The following is an 18,858-nucleotide window of genomic DNA, read 5'->3' on the forward strand; positions in this document are numbered from 1 at the left end:
TGGCGACATTTGGCCGATTGTTTTTCCTTCAGTCTTGAGCTTATCGGTTAGTGGAAGCAAAAAGTTTCATTTGAGAAATAGCACATCAGTTTCTGTTACAGTTTCGACTGTGTGTTAGGAGAGACATGCTGCATGCAAAGTAGTAGAATTGCAGCATAAAAAGGTAAAAAAAAAATTAGTAATTCAGCCTATTTAGCTTCCTATTTTGATTATTTCATATTGTTTCATCTTCTTCATAGAAATTTGCAGCTTTGAAGGAGGCCATTTAATCCATCATGTCATGCCAGCCGACAAGTAGCCATCCAGCCTAATTCCACTTTTCTGTTTTTAGTCCGTAGCCTTGTAGGTTACAGCACTTCAAGTGCATATCCAAGTACTTTTTAAATGTTGTGAGGGTTTCTTGCCTCTACCACTCTTTCAGGCAGTAAGTTCCAGATCCCCACCCCCCTCTGGGTGAAAAGAAATTCTCCTAGAATCCCTTCTGACCCCATATGCCCACAGGTTTATGAACCTCTCAACCAAGGGGAATAGGGCCTTTCTATCCATTCTATCTAGGCCTCTCAATTTTATATACTTCAATTACGTCTCCCCTCAGTCTCCTCTTTTCCAAAGGAAACTACCCATATTCTATCCAATCTTTCCTAATTAAAATCCTCCAGTCCTGGCAACATCCTTGTAAATCTCCTCTGCACCCTCTCTAGTGCAATCACTTCTTTCCTATAGTGTGGTGATCAAAACTGCACTCAGTACTCCAGCTGTGACCTAACTAGTGTTTTATCCAGTTCCAGCATAACCTCCTAGGTCTTGTATTCTATGCCTCGGCTAATAAAGGCAAGTCTTGTATGCCTTTTTGACCACTTTATCTACCTATCCAAACACCCTCCGGCATCTCTGGAAATGTACTCCAAGGTCCCTCTGTTCCTCTACACTTCTCAGTATTCTACCATTTATTGTGTATTCTCCTGCCTTGTTAGCCTCCCCAAGTGCTTACACTTCTCCAGATTGAACTCCATTAACCACTGTTTCACCCACCTGACTAGTTCATTGATATTTCCTGCAGTCTACAACTTTCTTCTTCATTATCAATCACATGGCCAATTTTTGTATCGCTTTTGTAAACTTCTTAATCATATCACCTACATTCAAATCCAAATCACTGATACATACCACAAAAAGCAAGGTCCCAATACTGAGCCCTGCAGAACCCCACTGGAAACAGCGTTCCAGTCACAAAAACACTCATCGACCATTACCCTTTGCTTCCTGCCTCTGAGCCAATTTTGGATCCAACTTGCCACTTTACCTTGGATCCCATGGGCTTTTACGTTCGTGACCAGTCTGCCATGTGGGACCTTATCAAAAGCCTTGCAAAAATCCATATAGACTACATCAAATGCAATACCCTCGTTGACCTTCCTTGTTCCCGCCTCAAAAAATTCAATCATGTTAGTTAGACACGACTTTCCCTTAACAAATCCATGCTGACTGTCTTTGATTAATCGGTGTCTTTCTAAATGAAGATTTACCCTATCCCTCATAATTTCTTCCAATAGTTTCTCCACCACCGACTTTAGGCTGACTGGCCTGTAATTACTCATCTATCCCCTTCTCCCTTTTTAAACAATGGTATAATGTTAGCTGTCCTCCAGTCCTCTGGCACCACGCATGTAGAGCCTCCACTGTTTCTTCTCTTGCTTCCCTTAAAAGCCTGGGATACATTTTGTCCAGGCCTGGGGATTTATCCACTTTGAAAGATGTTACGCCCTTTAATACTTCCTCTCTCTGTTAATTTCATCTAATATTCCACACTCCTCCTCCCTGATTGCAGTGTCTGTATTGCCCCTTACTTTTGTGAAAAGATGCAAAGTATTCATTAAAAACTATACCAATATTTTTCCATGCCCTTTTTTTGCTTTCCTAACTTTCTTTTTAATTTCACCCCTACACTTTTTATACTTTTCTTGGTTTTCTGTAGTATTGAGCCTTCAGTGTCTGTCATAAGCTTCTTTTTTTTCCCCTTTATCCTCTCCTTTAAGCCCCTTGATAACCAGGGGCTCTGGATTTGTTAGTCCCACCCTTTTTCTTTAAGGGAATATACTTGCTCTGAACCCTCACCATCTCTTCCTTGAATGCCTCCCACTGCTCTAGCACTGGTTTGCCTTCAGTAACTGTTTCCAGTCCACTCTTTAGCTAAATCACCTCTCAGCTTATTAAAACTAGCTTTTCCCCAATTGAGAACTTTTATTTTGGTCCATCTTTGTCCTTTTCCATAATTACCCTAAATCTAACTGAATTATGAACACTTGCACTTGCCTGGCTTCATTCCTAAAACTAAGTTCAGATCACCCCCTCTCTTGTTGGGCTTGCTACGTACTAGCTAAAAAAGTTCTCCGGAACACAGTTTAAGAATTCTGCTCCCAGTGTGCCTTTCACACTAACTCTATCCTAGTTAATATTAGGGTAGTTTGCCCTGTTATTTTTTCCCCATTTCTGGAGATTTGCTGACATATTAACTCTTCTATCTCCCTCTGTTTGGGAATCTATAGTACACTCCCAGTAGTGTATTTGCCCCTTTTTTGTACTTCAGTTCAATCCATATGGCCTCATCTTTCTACCATATATCCCTCCTCACAGCTTTAATTGTTTCTTGAAATGATATTGTGATGCCCCTCCTTTTTTAATCCTCCTCTCTACCTCATTTGAAAACCCTGTAACCAGGAATGTTGAGCTGCCATTCCTGCCCTTCTTTCAGCCGTGTCTCAGTAATAGCAATAATATCAAACTCTCACGTCAATCGGTGCTCTCTCCTCATCTATCTTATTCCCTGGACTTCTTGTATTGAAGTACATACCATTTAGCACTGCCAAACACTCTAGCCGTAGCTTCCTCTGCCTACCACTCTTACTTGAACTAGCATAAAGGTTTTGTCCCTTTAGGCTCTGTTTAATCAGAATTTTTTTTTCAGTGAAGTCCACATTCCCTGTACTGGGTAGTAGTAATTAAGTGAAATATAGTTACTAAGGTGTTGTTATAACAATGCCCGTATAAAGTTTGCAATATTTTGCAGTTAATGATGTTTTCCCCCGATCTAACTTGTCAGTAATAAATTATGCATGTAAATACATTCTATTCATTGGTTTCTGATGCTGTAACTGGTACAATATGTAGTTCATTTTGTGTATTGTTGATAGCATTTAAGATGCTAGGTCAAGCTTCGTCTACAGAGCAGAGTCTGTGTAGGTCTAAATAATAACTTGTTTATTGTATTTACACAACTATATACATTCTCCTGAAGCATGTCTTGCTAGCATCTCGCATGGTGCTTCTTGCTTCTTCCATGCCTATAACCCATGTGACTATTACATCATCACTACTACAGTGGGAGGGGTTACTCTCACCACCTCAAACATTAACCCTTTCAGACTCTCATACTACAGTTCTATTATTTTATATACCAACTCCATTCTGTTTCTGCCATTATATCAACACAAACAGTTGTCTGTATGAGGACTCCATTACTAGGAACATAAGTAGGAGCAGGAGTAGGCCATTCGGCCTCTTGAGCCTGCTCTGCCATTCAACTAGATCATGGCTGATCTACCACAACGCCATTTCCCTGTACTATCCCCACATCCCTTGATATCTTTAATATCTAGAAATCTATCCATCTCTGTCTTGAATATACTCAATGACTGAGTCAGCACAGGCCTCTGGGATAGAGAAATCCAAAGATTTACCACCCTCAGAGAAGAAATTCCTCCTGATCTCAGTCCTAAATGGCCCACTTCTTATTCTGACACTGTGCCCCTGGTTCTAGAACCCCAGCCAGGGGAACCATCCTGCATCTACCCTGTTGAACCATGTTAGAATTCTGTATGCCTCAATGAGATCACCTCTCATTCTTCTAAACTCTACAGAATATAGGCCCAGTCTCCTCAATGTCTCCACATTGGACAATCCCACCATCCCAGGGATCAGTCTGGTGAATCTTCATTGCACTCCCTCTATGGCAAATATATCCTTCCTTAAGTAAGGAGACCAAAATTGTACATAATACTCCAGGTGCAGTCGCACTAACGCTCGATACAATTGCAGTAAGACTTCTTTACTCCTGTACTCAAATCCTCTTGCAATAAAAGCCAACATACCATTTGCCTTTCTAATTGCTTGCTGCACCTGCATGTTAGCTTTCTTTGTTTATGAACAAGAATACCCAGGTCCCTTTGGACATCAGCACTTCCCAATCTCTCACCATTTAAGAAATACTCTACATTTCTGTTTTTCCTATCAAAGTGGATAACTTCACATTTTTCCACACTATATTCCATCTGCCATGTCTTTACCCACTTACTTAGCCTGCCATGTCCCCTTGAAGCCTCTTTGCATCCTCCTCACAACTCACATTTCCACCTAGTTCTGTGTCATCAGCAAACTTGGGAATAATACATTTGGTCCCAACATCCAAATCATTGATATAGATTGTGAATAGCTGGGGCCCCAAAAACTGATCCCTGTAGTACCCCACTAGTCACAACCTGCCAATGACCTGTTTATTCCTACTCTGCTTTCTGTCCGTTAACCAATTCCCAATCTATGCCAGTATATTACACTCAATTCCATGTGCTCTAATTTTGCTTACTAACCTGTGTGGGACCTTATGGAAAGCCTTCTGAAAATCCAAATACACCACATCCACTGGTTTCCCCCTTATCCATTCTACTTGTTACATCCTCAAAAAACTCCAACAGGTTTGTCAAACATGATTTCCCTTTGATAAATCCATGCTAGCTTTGCTCAATCCGACCATTATTTTCTAAGTGTCCAATTATGGCATCCTTTATAATAGATTCTAGCATTTTCCCTACTACTGAATTCAGGCTAACAGGTCTGTAGTTCCTGGTTTTCTCTCTCCCTCCTTTCCTAAATAATGGGAAAGGTAGAAAAGTATCATGACTAAAATTCAACCTATTTTTCATCATTCTAATTTCAGTTTTCAATTTTGTTCAAAATTATAGCTTGGAAAATTTATGGTATGGTATGTTGAGGATTTTTTAGGATGAGGTGCAATTGACAGCTCTTGGCTTTGAAGATTTGTTCTTTGTCTTTGACAGACAGTTTGAATACACATAGGCCAGTCCTTTTCCTTCGGCAGCCATTTTGGGACCATTGTTCACATTTTTAAAATAAAAGGTTAATTTTTTTAAAGATAAAGTCCGTTTTTCATAACTCTTCAGAGTTCGTATCACCACACTTCCGGTCTGCGTGACGATGCTCAATATTTATGACGTTTATAACCATTTAGTATTGATATCACATTTTATAATACTAAGCTCTTCAAAATAAAACCCGATAGGTTTGTGGAATCAGTTTGAGGTCAGATACTTCAATAGAAGAATGATGCATCAAATTCTTTGACTTTGTCTCATTGAAAGTAATCCATTAGTAATTTGCATAAGGATTTCTTTTGCTTGCATTTACGTACCTATGCACAACGTTCTATTAGTCACATTGACCATGGAAAGGGAATGACCGCTGCTGATTTTATGGAGATATTAGCCCAGAAATTCAGGCAGGAAGGGAGGCAGGTGGGCATGGAGTGTGGTGATGCAGGAGGCATCCCTGCTCTTAGGCCTTAGTCCCCCTTTCCATGAAGTGGTGAACTGAGGGGAGCAACAGGTAACTCATCTCAGCAAAATGTAGTTGAAAACTGATTTGCTGCAATACTAGTAGTGGTCCTCAGGCAAGTGAAGTCAAAGAAAAATATTAGTCAGCTGGAACGGCTCACATTCTTTTAATGTGGGGTTGGGAAGAGTGCTTCTGCACAGTCGGCTAAGTACAGGAGCCTTTCCATCAGTCTGGGCCATGTTGTGCTGTACAAGTTTAGCACATGACAAGAAGTGCTAGGGGGCTGAAATTTATAGTTCCGCCACCAAAAACCGGGCCACATGTCGCGGAGCCGCCACAATATTAAATGCGACTGCTCATTTAAATGTCCAGGGCAGACCGTCCAGATGACGTGGAGGGGTCGGGCTGTCAGTCCCCAGCAATGGCGTCAGCTACCTTTGCACAGGCATTGACGCCATTTTTAAAGGACTTCGAGCCCTACATTTAAATTTAGAGGTAATAAAAAAAATGTAAATACATGTAATTTGACTCTCTCCCACCCAAAACACTTACCTTGTCCACCTGACCTCTCTCCCATCCCCCCCTCCCCCCACAAGTACATAAAACTTTACACTATAACCCTTCCCACCACCTCCTACACCGATGATATTAGTTTGACCCCACGCCTCTCCACCCTACACTGAGAAACTAACCTGCTCCCCCCTCCCCACCAGTGTTACACTTTGGTTCCCCAGACAGGGATCAGAGGGCACGGGAGTGCCGGCCACTGGCACGAATATCGCACCGGGCCAGATGGCGAGACCGTAAAGGTAACCAATTCATTCATTTACATTTATTTCAATATGTTAATGGCGGTCCCCTCGCCGAGCTGTGGGGGGCTGCCACGAGGCCTTGCTGCCGCCGGCAATATCGGGCCTGGCCCTCTCCCGGAGGCATTTTCTGCACCCCAACCGCCACGACCTCCAACGTCGGGGGGTCTGTAAAATTCGGCCCAGGGTGTTCAAAAATTGAGACTGGGTCCTGCAAAAGGCACAGGAATCTAATTTCAAATATTATTCCACCACTGAATGATCCCAACATAAGTGCAACCACCTTATCCAATATGACAGGTAGAAAGTTTCCTACCCTCCATATTAAAAAACATAGGATGTCATTTAGCGCCGCCAAATTTTCAGGCCATCATTTACAAGTAAACTGAATACATCTATTTTTACACAATACCTTTATTCAGCTCTTCAGTTTCCTATAAAATTAAATCACTTGGTAACACAGCTGAAGTTCTCTTACAGCTACTGCAATATAAATTACAGAAAAAGTAAATATCACATTGATAACGAACAATGGAAGGCCTGAAACTTGAGGTCTATGCAATGAAGATAAATTTCCTGAGGCTTCCAACTGGCTCTTTTGAATTTTATAAATTCAATTTTATAATTTTATAAAATTATTACTGAAAGTACTATTAATCATTTACATAATTAAGTCTATAGATTTATATAATCATCAATGATGCATCTTGTAAATAGTTATTAATACACAAAGATTGAAACAAAGAATTCTTGTGAGCATACAGTCATCTAAAGTCAATTGCTATATGGCTATCCAGGGATGTTAGGAGACTATTTTTCTTGTACAAGAACTGTAATCCTAAATGTACCTGGATCCTGTACAGCAGGAATTAGTGCATCCAGATGCTGTTATGAGCACAGAGGAGATACTGATTTAAATTTTGTAATAGTTTAGTTTTTCATTTATTAAATGAACAGCCTTTCAGTCAATAGCCAGGCTTACTTGTAATGAATCACAGGGAAAAATCCAACAGCTGCATGGTACCCCAACTATATGTAATGAGTGTGATATTACTGTACTCAGAGTTGTGAACCTTTGGAATTCTATCTAACCTAGAGGGTTGTGGATGCTCCATCATTGAATACATTTAACACTGGGATAGATAGGTTTTTGATCTCGCATTGAATAGAGGGATATGGGGAGCGGGTAGGAAAGTGGAACTGAAGCCCAAGATAAGCCATGATCGTATTGAATGCCGGAGCAGGCTCGATGGGCCATATGGTCTTCTTCTGCTCCTATTTCTTGTGATATGACATCCCAGGCTATCTGATTGAGTTATCCAAATACCTTTTCAGATTGTGAACATGTTAAAAAGTTAATTGAGAAAAGTTTTTTAAAAAACTGATGAAAACTGTTCAGGGTCCTAAAAACAAAAAATTTGGTATATTCTTTCCCACTTTCAACATTAGTATAAATGCATCAGCTTATAAAGCTGTGGAAAATGCATTTTTATACTCCTACTTCTAAAATGTAAGTTGATGGGTTTTTAAAAAATGGTCTGATATAGAGGAATAAATACCTGAAAACTCAGGATTAACCTGAAAATCAGTTATAATACAAGCCTACATTGGGCCTCAATATTCACCTGTAATAGTTTTGTTAAATGCCAAGAACAAAAATGTCAAATTCGGTCTTCATCCACCCATCAATTGATATTGTAATAACTTTGATATACGGCCAAACTGATGCAAGTATTTTTGAACGACTAAGCTTCCTCATCAAATATTGGGCTGAATTTTATAAGCCCATGGAAAAAAATGGTGGCCCACACACCAAAGAGCCACCGCGATTCCAAGCACGGCGGCTCATTTAAATAGCTGGGGCAGGCCAACCTCCCCCCCAATCACGTGGAGGAGGGGCGGCTGTCTGTCCCCAGCCATAGCGTCTGCGGCCTGTGCACGGGCGCTGATGCCATTTTTAAAGGGCTGTCAGCCCTACCAGGAAATTTAAATGTTTAAAGAAAGATTTAATGAAATTAAATGAAAACATCACTTTTGCCCCTCTCCCACCCTCCCCCCCCAAAAACAATTATTTGTCCTATCCCACACCCCCCAAAACACTTACCTTTACCATCCTTCCCCCCTGCCGAACTGCACAAACTTTAAACTATAACCCTTCCCACCATCCCCTACTCCCATGATGTTAATTTGACCTCGTTTCTTCCCCGCACCCACGGTGAGAAACTTACCTCTTCCCCCTCCCCACCAGTGTTTCCTGCCTTGGATCCCGACGTCGAAGGCTCCTTAAAATCCAGCCCATCGTTTAAAACTGTTGCAATAAAGTGAGAAGCTAGGACATGAGGGGAAAGACGTTCAGAACTGATCCCTCGGTCAGTTCCCAATCTGAATCATGTCACACAGGACAGGGAGCTGCAGAGTTAAGGAGGAGTGGGGGGGAACGAAGTAACATTATGTATATTTAAATTTTAAAAATCAAACTTTTTTAAAAAGCTAATGCCGCTTTTTAACTTTAAGTTAATAAAATCTCGCTGAATGTTGCAAACTGTTATTTCAAAATTAACTGGTGTCGCCCATCTTCTAACATGTATTTCTATTGGACAAAAATACCATACATTAACAAATTAGCATAAATTACACACAGGAGGACTTGTGTATCTGATTAGAATTAGAACATTACAGCGCAGTACAGGCCCTTCGGCCCTCAATGTTGCGCCAACCTGTGAAACCATCTGATCTACACTATTCCATTTTCATCCATATGTCTATCTATGATTATTTTACCTTCCATAAAAAGACCTCCATTTGTCACATGGAGATAGGACCGGGAGAGAATTTTTTCAAATCATTTCCTTGGCATATTGCTTCTATAAAGTACTGTGTAATTCATTAAAATAGTCCAGGTCTTTCAGACTTTTAATATTAAGGAAACACTCAGAACAGGTGGTTGTGTGCATGTACATAAACATATCCTAGCCTTTAAATGCAGCTTAAAATCCCAGGCTGTGTTTCAATCATGTCGTTTAGAAAAATAATTTTCTTGAGAATTGGTTATTTCTGTTTTGTGCCATGTGGATGAAACTTGAATTTTTGTTTAGTTTCTTCCAGCCATAATCTTCAAATACTGCAGTGCACTGTGGGCAGCATCATTGTGAGCATTACCACGAGAAATTCCAGTACCGTGGCATACAGTAACTGGCCGAGTTGAGAGTTCAGCCAAACACTGATACTGCCCATTCACAGTCAGCTCATCTGTAACAAAGAAAATGTAATTATTTTCCAAAGTTAAACATAAGCCAAACAATAACAATCATGTAGCCTTTATAGAAAGATGTCCTAACTAACTATTCATGAGCTGCATCACTGATAAACAGAAGGTGACCTTCCACCTAATCATCATTATGAACAGCCAAGGCCCATTTGAAATGAATACTGGTTGCAATCAGTACAGATATGTGGCAGTTAATAACAGATTTCAATTACAGTATCAATACAAAAAATTCAGATAGAAATACCTTCAAGGAGCATCTCTGAACACTTTGGGCCCATTTCAAAAAATGAAATGGACAAAAATACAATTTGTCATTATAATGGATTAAACATAAGATATATATAAGCATATAGTGTGAACAGACAGTTATGATAAATAAGTTTTAGTAAGGTTGAGATGTAGAAGTGGAAGGTTTCTGTATCATAGCAAGAGTAGCCTTAGTCCTACCATGCAACCTCCACTTAGTGTAAGAATTACAAAATGACTAATAGACTCTTAATTGAACATTTTAGTAATGTGAAGCGTGCTAGTGGTTTATCAAATATTCTGACTGTGTATTCCATTCAAATAGCTAATGATTTTCACTTCTCAAAACAGTACTGAATATTTTAAATTGTTTAAGAAAATAACCAAACATGACAGGCTGTTCTCATGTACATACCTATATCCATGTAGGAGACGTCAAATTCTTGCTCTTTCATCACTTCTGCCAACATCTGAATGTAGTCAGTGTTGGGAATGCTGAGTGGGCTCCTCTTCAGTTGGTTAATTTTTTCTCCAGATGAATTTCTTAGCAGGTCCCAGCTGCATACCAACATCTTTCCCCTTGAACCATTGCAGTTACCTCCAGGTATCTGAAACACATAAGCTTTAGACTTGACTTTTTGACATTTACATAGAATCAGCTGATCTTACCAAAATGAAGGTAGAACACAAACTCCAAATTGCTTCATTTGATCAAATTAAGTACTTTTGTGGTCTAAAATGTTTTAAGTTGGCTCTTACAACATTTTTTTTTAATAGGGGTTTCAGGCATCCAACTTATTTAAAAAGAGACATTTGCTCTATGACTTATTATGAATGTCCAAACAACTCATAGGCCATACAGAACCTGCATTTCCATTTATTCTTCTTAATCCACTGGCTTTTATTGTTTGAATTTTGAGGGTTTGGAAAACTGTCTCTAGTGCTGCTTCCGCATTGCTGGATAAATCCTAAATAATAATTTCTATATCGGTAGTTTATGATAAGTGATATTAATGCAAGTATCCATTATAAACTTTATAGGTGACCCGCGTGGATCTATGCTACATACTTAAGAGGCCCACAAAGAAAATAAATTTGAACAGCCTAGCTTACATTTTTATAAATGAAGCAATTCTTAGTATCTGGAAACATCCATTAACTCTTTCCAATTGTGTATGGATTAAGCTTATTTTTCTTGCTGACAGTATTCACAGGAATGAGCTGCATCTCCCACATCCTGTGTTGTCCTGTAACTAGAGGGGTCCCCTGACTATGTTGTCAGGATCTCCCTAATGCTAATGACTGAAGGGGATACGCCAGTTTATTTTCCGGTTGCATTCAAATTTCAGTTTAAATTTCCCTAACCACAGAGGTGAGGAATATTCTGGGAAAAGCAAAGCCTTCCGAGGGACCGTACTGCAGTTACATACCCAGACTGTCCAAAAATTGCAGCTTTCTGCTTTATCAGAGTTAGAAACAAAGCAAGATTGTTTAAGGTCTAATAAACAATTTGCAGGAATACCAGAAGAATATCTTAATCTGGAAATAGGACTAGACGTGAACAGAAACAGTGAAGATCAACTAAATCGAAGGCATGCGATCTTTAGTTTTATTCTTTCCATTTTCAGTTGTCATGATGACAAAAATAGTGTATTTGCCAATTCCAAAATAATCACATCGGAGACAGAAGTACAATTTGATGGTTTCATTCACGACACTAGCATTTGAAGCAAAAAGTTTAATTTAAAAATTCCTGTCGATCCGATTTATACTTTTCCTCATCTTGATCTCAGCATCCACTCATGTTCCTTACTTGAGGCAGGTGATGGTAAAAGTCTCAGATTTCAGCTTTATTAGGATTGTAACCACATCTGGTGAAGGTAAGAGCCAATTACTGCAATTTTGTCTTGAGTGTAAACTTTTTACTGCACATCTCGAACTTAACTGCCTTTATCATACTCTTACCAGTGAAATATCATCAGTATTGAACTCATCTTCCTGTTTCCAGCCTGCAGGAATATTCTGTATTTTGGCAACCATCTTTTTTGCAGCATCTCGTTTCGCCAATTTTTTTGAAGTACCACAACCTGCACATAAGCATTAAAATTCATAGTTTACTGACAATTTTGTGCTTTTGCTTAGAACTTGAGTTTATAATTTCTAATTTCTGTATAGTATTGCAATTAACTTCTTAGGTGCATCACGTTGGGCAGGATTTTCCCTCCAGGGTCAGGACCATTTCTGGGTCCCGACCCTGACCATGGGTGGGGGAGGGAGGGGAGTAGTCACCGGCAGCAATTTTTGCAGAGACAGGCTTCTAATTGGCTGCAGGGCAGGCTGGGTGGCCAATTAGTGGGTGCGGGATGGAGCCAGGACTCTGCAAATGCGGGACCCATTTAGCTGTTGGAAAACAAAAATGCATGCACCAGGGTGTTAGGAGGCTAGGCAGAGGCCTGGCACTTGGGGCTGGACTGCCCCTCGATTCTCCGGTGCTGACCTCGAGGTTCTCCTGGAGGCAGTGAAGGATAGAAAGGTCCTTTTCCAGAGGATGGAAGGAGAAGGTCACCCAGCCTAACAAAGCTGGCATCATTGGAGGTGGCTGAAAGAGTCAGCAGCGGATGTGTGATCCATAGGAACTGGGTCCAGTGCGTAAAAGGTTCAATGACAGACTTTGCTCTGGCAAGGTGAGTGCAACACCAGACCCTCTGGGTATTCAAACTGCAGCAGACACTCCAGCTGAGGGTGCATGTTGCTCCTGAACATGGGAATAATGTGCACCCATGGTACTCACTGACCCCTCAGCAAGGCTCAGAGCCCTCGTGCTGTTGAGGACTTGCCAGCACTGATACATGCAGGTTCTTATGTTAATTAGCCACAGACATTGTTCAGAAAGGCCAGCAGTACCTTCTCATTCTCCCTTTTGTCCTTACAGGAGAAAAGGGCGCACAATGCCAGTGAGGGGGCTCTGACTGTTGGAGGAGTGCCTCATCTCCACATTGTCACTGCCATGGAGGAGGGAGCCATGGAAATTGCAACAATGACCCCGCAGAAGCAAGCCAGGGAGAGAAAGATGGGCATAACTGGTGGAGAGGGTGAAAAGATATTGCAATATGTAAATGAAGGGGGTGGAGTGCACGTCTCCCTGGTCCGACAGCATGCCAAAGACTCAGCTGCACTGGGAAGTTTCATCGCTGATGAGGCTTCCGCTGTTTAAGGCTACTCTTCATGATCTCCTCGTGTCCCCCACAGGTTCTGACAAGGAAGGGGAATGCCTGAGTCTTGTGAAGGCACCGGGGCTATCGCAAGAAACCGAGGCAGCAGAACCAGCAGCGTCACATCCTACAAGCACAACCTCTACCAGAACATTCACATCGGTGGGTCCTTGCGCGCACTTAGATAGGGTAGCACTGGCTGACGAGCACAGCACTAGTGAGCAGGTGGAAGTGAGAAAGGCAAGAGGCAGCTGTGGGTAGCCCCCTCGAAGGATGGTGAAGAGACACAGCTATGCTGAACTGGGTGCAGATGCAGGGCCTCAAGAGACGCAAGAAAAGAGGCTCTACTTAGACCAGCAACAGATGTGTACCCACTTGTCAGTTTCCTGAGGCAGTGCGGGGTCATGGGCTGAGAATGGAAGAGTCCAGTCAGTTCACGTGCACGACCATGGCTCACAGCTTTGAATGCATGAGCTCCTCTGCTGAGAGTGTGGCCAACCTCATGGACAGCCATATGCTGCAGCACTCAGTGAATGCAGGAACAGTAAACTGGCATGCACAGAATGCATGCAACGCCCTGTAGTATTGACTGGTCAGTGGCGCTGATGGCACAACGATGTTTGGAGTGAATGCCAGTTGTGTCCCAACTGGTGGTCCCCTCAGCCATCCATGTTTGATCCAAGAGCTGAGGCAGTCACCACAGAGGATGAGGGTGCCAACCCCCATGGGGCACCATTGTCAGCCTCCTTGGCCCCTTTGACTGAGGGACCAACCCTGTGATGGAGACTATCCCTGCATTGACGCTGGTGTAGCAACCTCTGGAGGTGCCCCCACGGAAACCTTCACAACGAGGATGACCGCCACGTGCATCTCAGCCACAAGCAGAGACAAGTGAGCAGGCTGCATCCAGCTCCTCTGAGGCAACAAAGGAAACACCACATAGAAGTAGCCGAGCGCAGAGACCACCGCACCAAGTGGCTCACTGGTGTTTGCTTCACTTGTAAATGTGCAATTTGTAACTTTTGGAAGACACTGACACGTGACACCAGACTTTATTCATTCTTTAAGGGCAAAACTGGAAAAAAGGGAAGAGGTGGTGAAGGGAAGCAAAGATCTTTAAAGGGTACAGTGAGACCTCTGGCCAGATCTGCATCATTCATTGGTGGCAAGAATGGATCCCATTCAAAGCTGCATTTTCAATGGAAGCATTCTCACAGGCAGCTCAAAGTGAGTGCCAGAGCATGGCACCCTCCTGGGTTAGAAGGGTTCAGCTGAAACGTGCCTGGATCAGATAATCCCCGATATTGTTGACATCCTGAAGCTTAAAATCCTGCACCGGGCACGGCCACTTCCCTGAGCAGCCGGGTCATTTCTCTGTTCTGCATCTTCCTCCACCTGCTCCTCCTCTTCCCCTGATGAGCTGTGTCTTTTGTTATGGAGAGCGCAGCAGACCACCACAATGTATAACACCCTTGCAAGACAGCACTTCAGGGCGCCACCCAACCAGTCCAGGAATTGGAGCCACATCTTCAAAACCCCAATGGCCTTCTCAATGGTGGTCCTGGTGAGCAGATGGCTTCAGTTGTAGCACCTCTGTCCCTCCGACTCAGTCACGTAAAGGGGTGAGTAGCCATCTTTTCAAGGGATAACCCTAGTCAGCTGGAATCCACCCACGTACTTTGGAAAGAAGCGCTCCAGCACCCTGGACTACCAGAGGATGAAGGAGTCATGGCTGCTGCCAGAAAGGTAAGCGCACCATGGAGGAAGCTCTTGTTGTGGTTACAGACCAGCTGAATGTTGAGGGAATGGAATCCCTGCCCGTTGATGAATCTCACTGGCAGGTCACTTGGTGCCTGATGGCCACATGGGTGCAATCGATGATTCCCTGCACCTGGGAGATTCCAGCGATGGAGACAAATCCCACTGCCCATTTTGCCTGCGAGGTCCCATCTGTTTGAAATTCTACGCACCGCTCCAAAAAGAACATCAGTGACCAAGATGCAATGGTGTGCAGTCGCCTGCAAGGTCCCAACAAGGTCCACTGCTGATCCTTGGAAGCAGTCAGAGGTGAAGAGTTTCAAGGCCACAGTGACTTTGATGTTACTGGCAGGGCATGGCGAGCAGCGCTGCGAGGTGTGAGGGCTTCTGGTACAAGGTCTCAAATCTCAGTGACCATCTGCCTAGATAGGCACACTCACCCTGCACCACTGGTTAACAGACATGTCCAAGTAGTTCTATCTTCAGCAGTACACCTATGCTAAGAGTATGGCCTCCATTGCCTTCCTGCCCCTCACCCCTCTCCTTTGCCCTCCTCATTCCTGGGGCTCAGGCTTTGCTGCTGAAGATGTTGATCCTCATTGGCACTGGATCCAATATCTGAGAATCGTGCTCCCATTACCAGCTGTTGTCTTACTTGTGCTCAGCTGCACTCACAATAGTGTCTGAAATCCTAACCCCTTGCTCCGGTGATATTGGGGGACTTTAATTACCCAAATATCAATAGGGATAACCTTAGAGTAAAGGTAAGGAGGTGGGGCGGGGGAAGGAATTCCTCAAATGTGTTCAGGAGAACTTCCTTGATCAGCATATTCTCAGCCCAACTAGAAGAGAGATACTGCTGGATCTGGCACTGGGAAATGAGATGGGCCAACTGGACCAGGTGTCTGTGGGGCAGCACTTAAGTAAGAGTGATCATCGTATCATAAGGTTTAGATTAGTAATGCAAAAAAGCAAGGAAAAAAATAAGGTAGAACGTCTAGAATGGAAGAGGGCTAATTTCAACGTGATGAGAAGGGATTTATCCAGGATAGAATAGAACCAAAATAAAAGCAAAATACTGCAGATGCTGGAAATCTGAAACAAAAACAAAAAGTGCTGGAAAAACTCAGCAGGTCTGGCAGCACCTGTGGAGAGAGAAACAAAGTTAACGTTTCAGGTCTGTGACCTGTCATCAGAACTGGCAAAGGTCAGAAAAGACTTAGGTTTTAAGCAAGTGAAGGGAAAGGGGGGGGGGGGGGGGGGGGGTTGCGGGAAGAGAATAAAGGGGAAGATGTTTGATAGGGCAGTGGGTGATTAAATAACAAAGCTGTCCTGGGAAAAAGGCAAAGCATGTGTTAATGCTTGTGGTGAAAGACAAAGCATTAGTCCAGAGAGACTGTTAATAGCGGAATAATGAGCACTACAATAACTACATGAAAAGCAGGCACATGGTTAAAAAATAAAATATTAAAACAAGGCCAGTCATGCTCTGAAGTTATTGAACTCAATGTTCAGTCCACAAGGCTGGAGAGTGCCTAATCGAAAGATCAGGTGCTGCTCCTCGAGCTTGCATTGATGTTCACTGGAACACTCTTCTTCTTTGGCCTCCTTATCTCGAGAGACAACGGGTATGCGCCTGGAGGTGGTCAGTGGTGTGTGGAGCAGCGCCTGGAGTGGATATAAAAGCCAATTCTAGAGTGACAGGCTCTTCCACAGGTGCTGCAGAAAAATTTGTTTGGCGGGGCTGTTACACAGTTGGCTCTCCCCTTGCGCCTCTCTTTTTTCCTGCCAACTGCTAAGTCTCTTCGACTCACCACACTGTGGCCCCACCTTTATGGCTGCCCGCCAGCTCTGGCGAACGCTGGCAACGGACTCCCACGACGTGTGATCAATGTCACAGGACTTCATGTCGCGTTTGCAGACGTCTTTAAAGCGGAGACATGGACGGCCGCTGGGGCTGATACCAGTGGCGAGCTCGCTGTACAATGTGTCTTTGGGGATCCTGCCATCTTCCATGCGGCTCACATGGCCAAGCCATCTCAAGCGCCGCTGACTCAGTAGTGTGTATAAGCTGGGGATGTTGGCCGCCTCGAGGGCTTCTGCGTTGGAGATACGGTCCTGCCACCTGATGCCAAGTATTCTCTAGAGGCAGCGAATATGGAATGAATTGAGACGTCGCTCTTGGCTGACATACGTTGTCCAGGCCTCGCTGCCATAGAGCAAGGTACAGAGGACTTTTGTGTTCCGTGTCAGTGCGCCATTTTCCCACACTCTCTTGGCCAGTCTGGACATAGCAGTGGAAGCCTTTCCCATGCGCTTGTTGATTTCTGCATCTGGAGACAGGTTACTGGTGATAGTTGAGCCTAGGCAGGTGAACTCTTGAACCACTTCCAGAGTGTGGTCGCCAATATTGATGGATGGAGCATTTCTGACGTCCTGCCCCATGATGTTAGTTTTCTTGAGGCTGATGGTTAGGCCAAATTCATTGCAGGCAGCCGCAAACCTGTCGATGAGACTCTGCAGGCACTCTTCAGTGTGAGATGTTAAAGCAGCATAGTCAGCAAAGAGGAGTTCCCTGATGAGGACTTTCCGTACTTTGGACTTCGCTCTTAGACGGGCAAGGTTGAACAACCTGCCCCCTGATCTTGTGTGGAGGAAAATTCCTTCTTCAGAGGACTTGAATGCATGTGAAAGCAGCAGGGAGAAGAAAATCCCAAAAAGTGTGGGTGCGAGAACACAGCCCTGTTTCACGCCACTCAGGGTAGGAAAGGGGTCTAATGAGGAGCCACCATGTTGAATTGTGCCTTTCATATGGTCATGGAATGAGGTGATGATACTTAGTAGCTTTGGTGGGCATCCAATCTTTTCTAGTAGTCTGAAGAGACCACGTCTGCTGACGAGGTCAAAGGCTTTGGTGAGATCAATGAAAGCAATGTAGAGGGGCATCTGTTGTTCGCGGCATTTCTCCTGTATCTGACGAAGGGAGAACAGCATGTCAACGGTCGATCTCGCTGCACGAAAGCCACACTGTGCCTCAGGGTAGACTCGCTCGGCCAGCTTCTGGAGCCTGTTTAGAGCGACTCGAGCAAAGACTTTCCCCACTATGCTGAGCAGGGAGATTCCACGGTAGTTGTTGCAGTCACCGCGGTCACTTTTGTTTTTATAGAGGGTGATGATATTGGCATCGCGCATGTCCTGAGGTACTGCTCCCTCGTCCCAGCATAGGCATAGCAGTTCATGTAGTGCTGAGAGTATAGCAGGCTTGGCACTCTTGATTATTTCAGGGGTAATGCTGTCCTTCCCAGGGGCTTTTCCGCTGGCTAGAGAATCACTGAGTTCCGATTTTGTTGGCTGTATGTCCAGCTCATCAATGACTGGTAGAAGCTGGGCTTCATTGAGGGCAGTCTCAGTGACAGCATTCTCCCTGGAGTACAGTTCTAGGTAGTGTTCAACCCAGCGGTCCATTTGTTTGCGTTGGTCAGTAATTATGTCCCCTGATTTAGATTTGAGGGGGGCGATCTTCTTGATGGTTGGCCCAAGAGCTCTCTTAATGCCATCATACATTCCTCTGATGTTTCCGGTGTCTGAGGCCAGCTGAATATGACTGCATAGGTGTTGCCAGTAGTCGTTTGCGCAGCGCCTGGCTGTTCTTTGTGCAATGCTTCTGGCTGCTTTAAGTGCTACGGATGTTAACTCGCTGGGGGCTTTCTTGTAGTTCAACAGTGCAATGCGCTTAGCGGCTATGACAGGTTCCAGCTCTTCATTATGAGATTGAAACCAGTCTGCATTTCTCTTTGCACTTTTGCCGTAGGTGGTCAAAGCTGACTCATAGATGGCGTCTCTGATGTGGGCCCACTTGGTCTCAGCATCCCCTGTGGGAGTGTTTTGAAGGGCTGTTACAAGTGAATTTAGAAATTTTTGTAACAGCTGTGGGTGAGAA

The 18,858-nt window shown here is 43.6% G+C and overlaps 1 protein-coding gene across 1 annotated transcript in view; it reads right to left on the bottom strand.

Annotated features, from left to right (window-relative positions):
- Positions 1-6,832: 6,832 nt before the first annotated feature.
- Positions 6,833-18,858, bottom strand: part of LOC137372104 (interferon-inducible double-stranded RNA-dependent protein kinase activator A homolog A-like) — a 34,391-nt gene continuing 22,365 nt past the window's right edge. The window contains exons 6-8 of the mRNA XM_068035515.1: positions 11,914-12,035; positions 10,364-10,556; positions 6,833-9,683 (exon numbers count right to left, since the gene is read on the bottom strand). Coding sequence (XP_067891616.1) covers positions 9,526-9,683; positions 10,364-10,556; positions 11,914-12,035 — 473 coding nt within the window. The 3' untranslated portion in view covers positions 6,833-9,525. The remainder of the gene's footprint in view (positions 9,684-10,363; positions 10,557-11,913; positions 12,036-18,858) is intronic.

This window comes from Heterodontus francisci, chromosome 7 (genome assembly GCF_036365525.1).
Source record: "Heterodontus francisci isolate sHetFra1 chromosome 7, sHetFra1.hap1, whole genome shotgun sequence".
NCBI lineage: Eukaryota > Metazoa > Chordata > Chondrichthyes > Heterodontiformes > Heterodontidae > Heterodontus > Heterodontus francisci.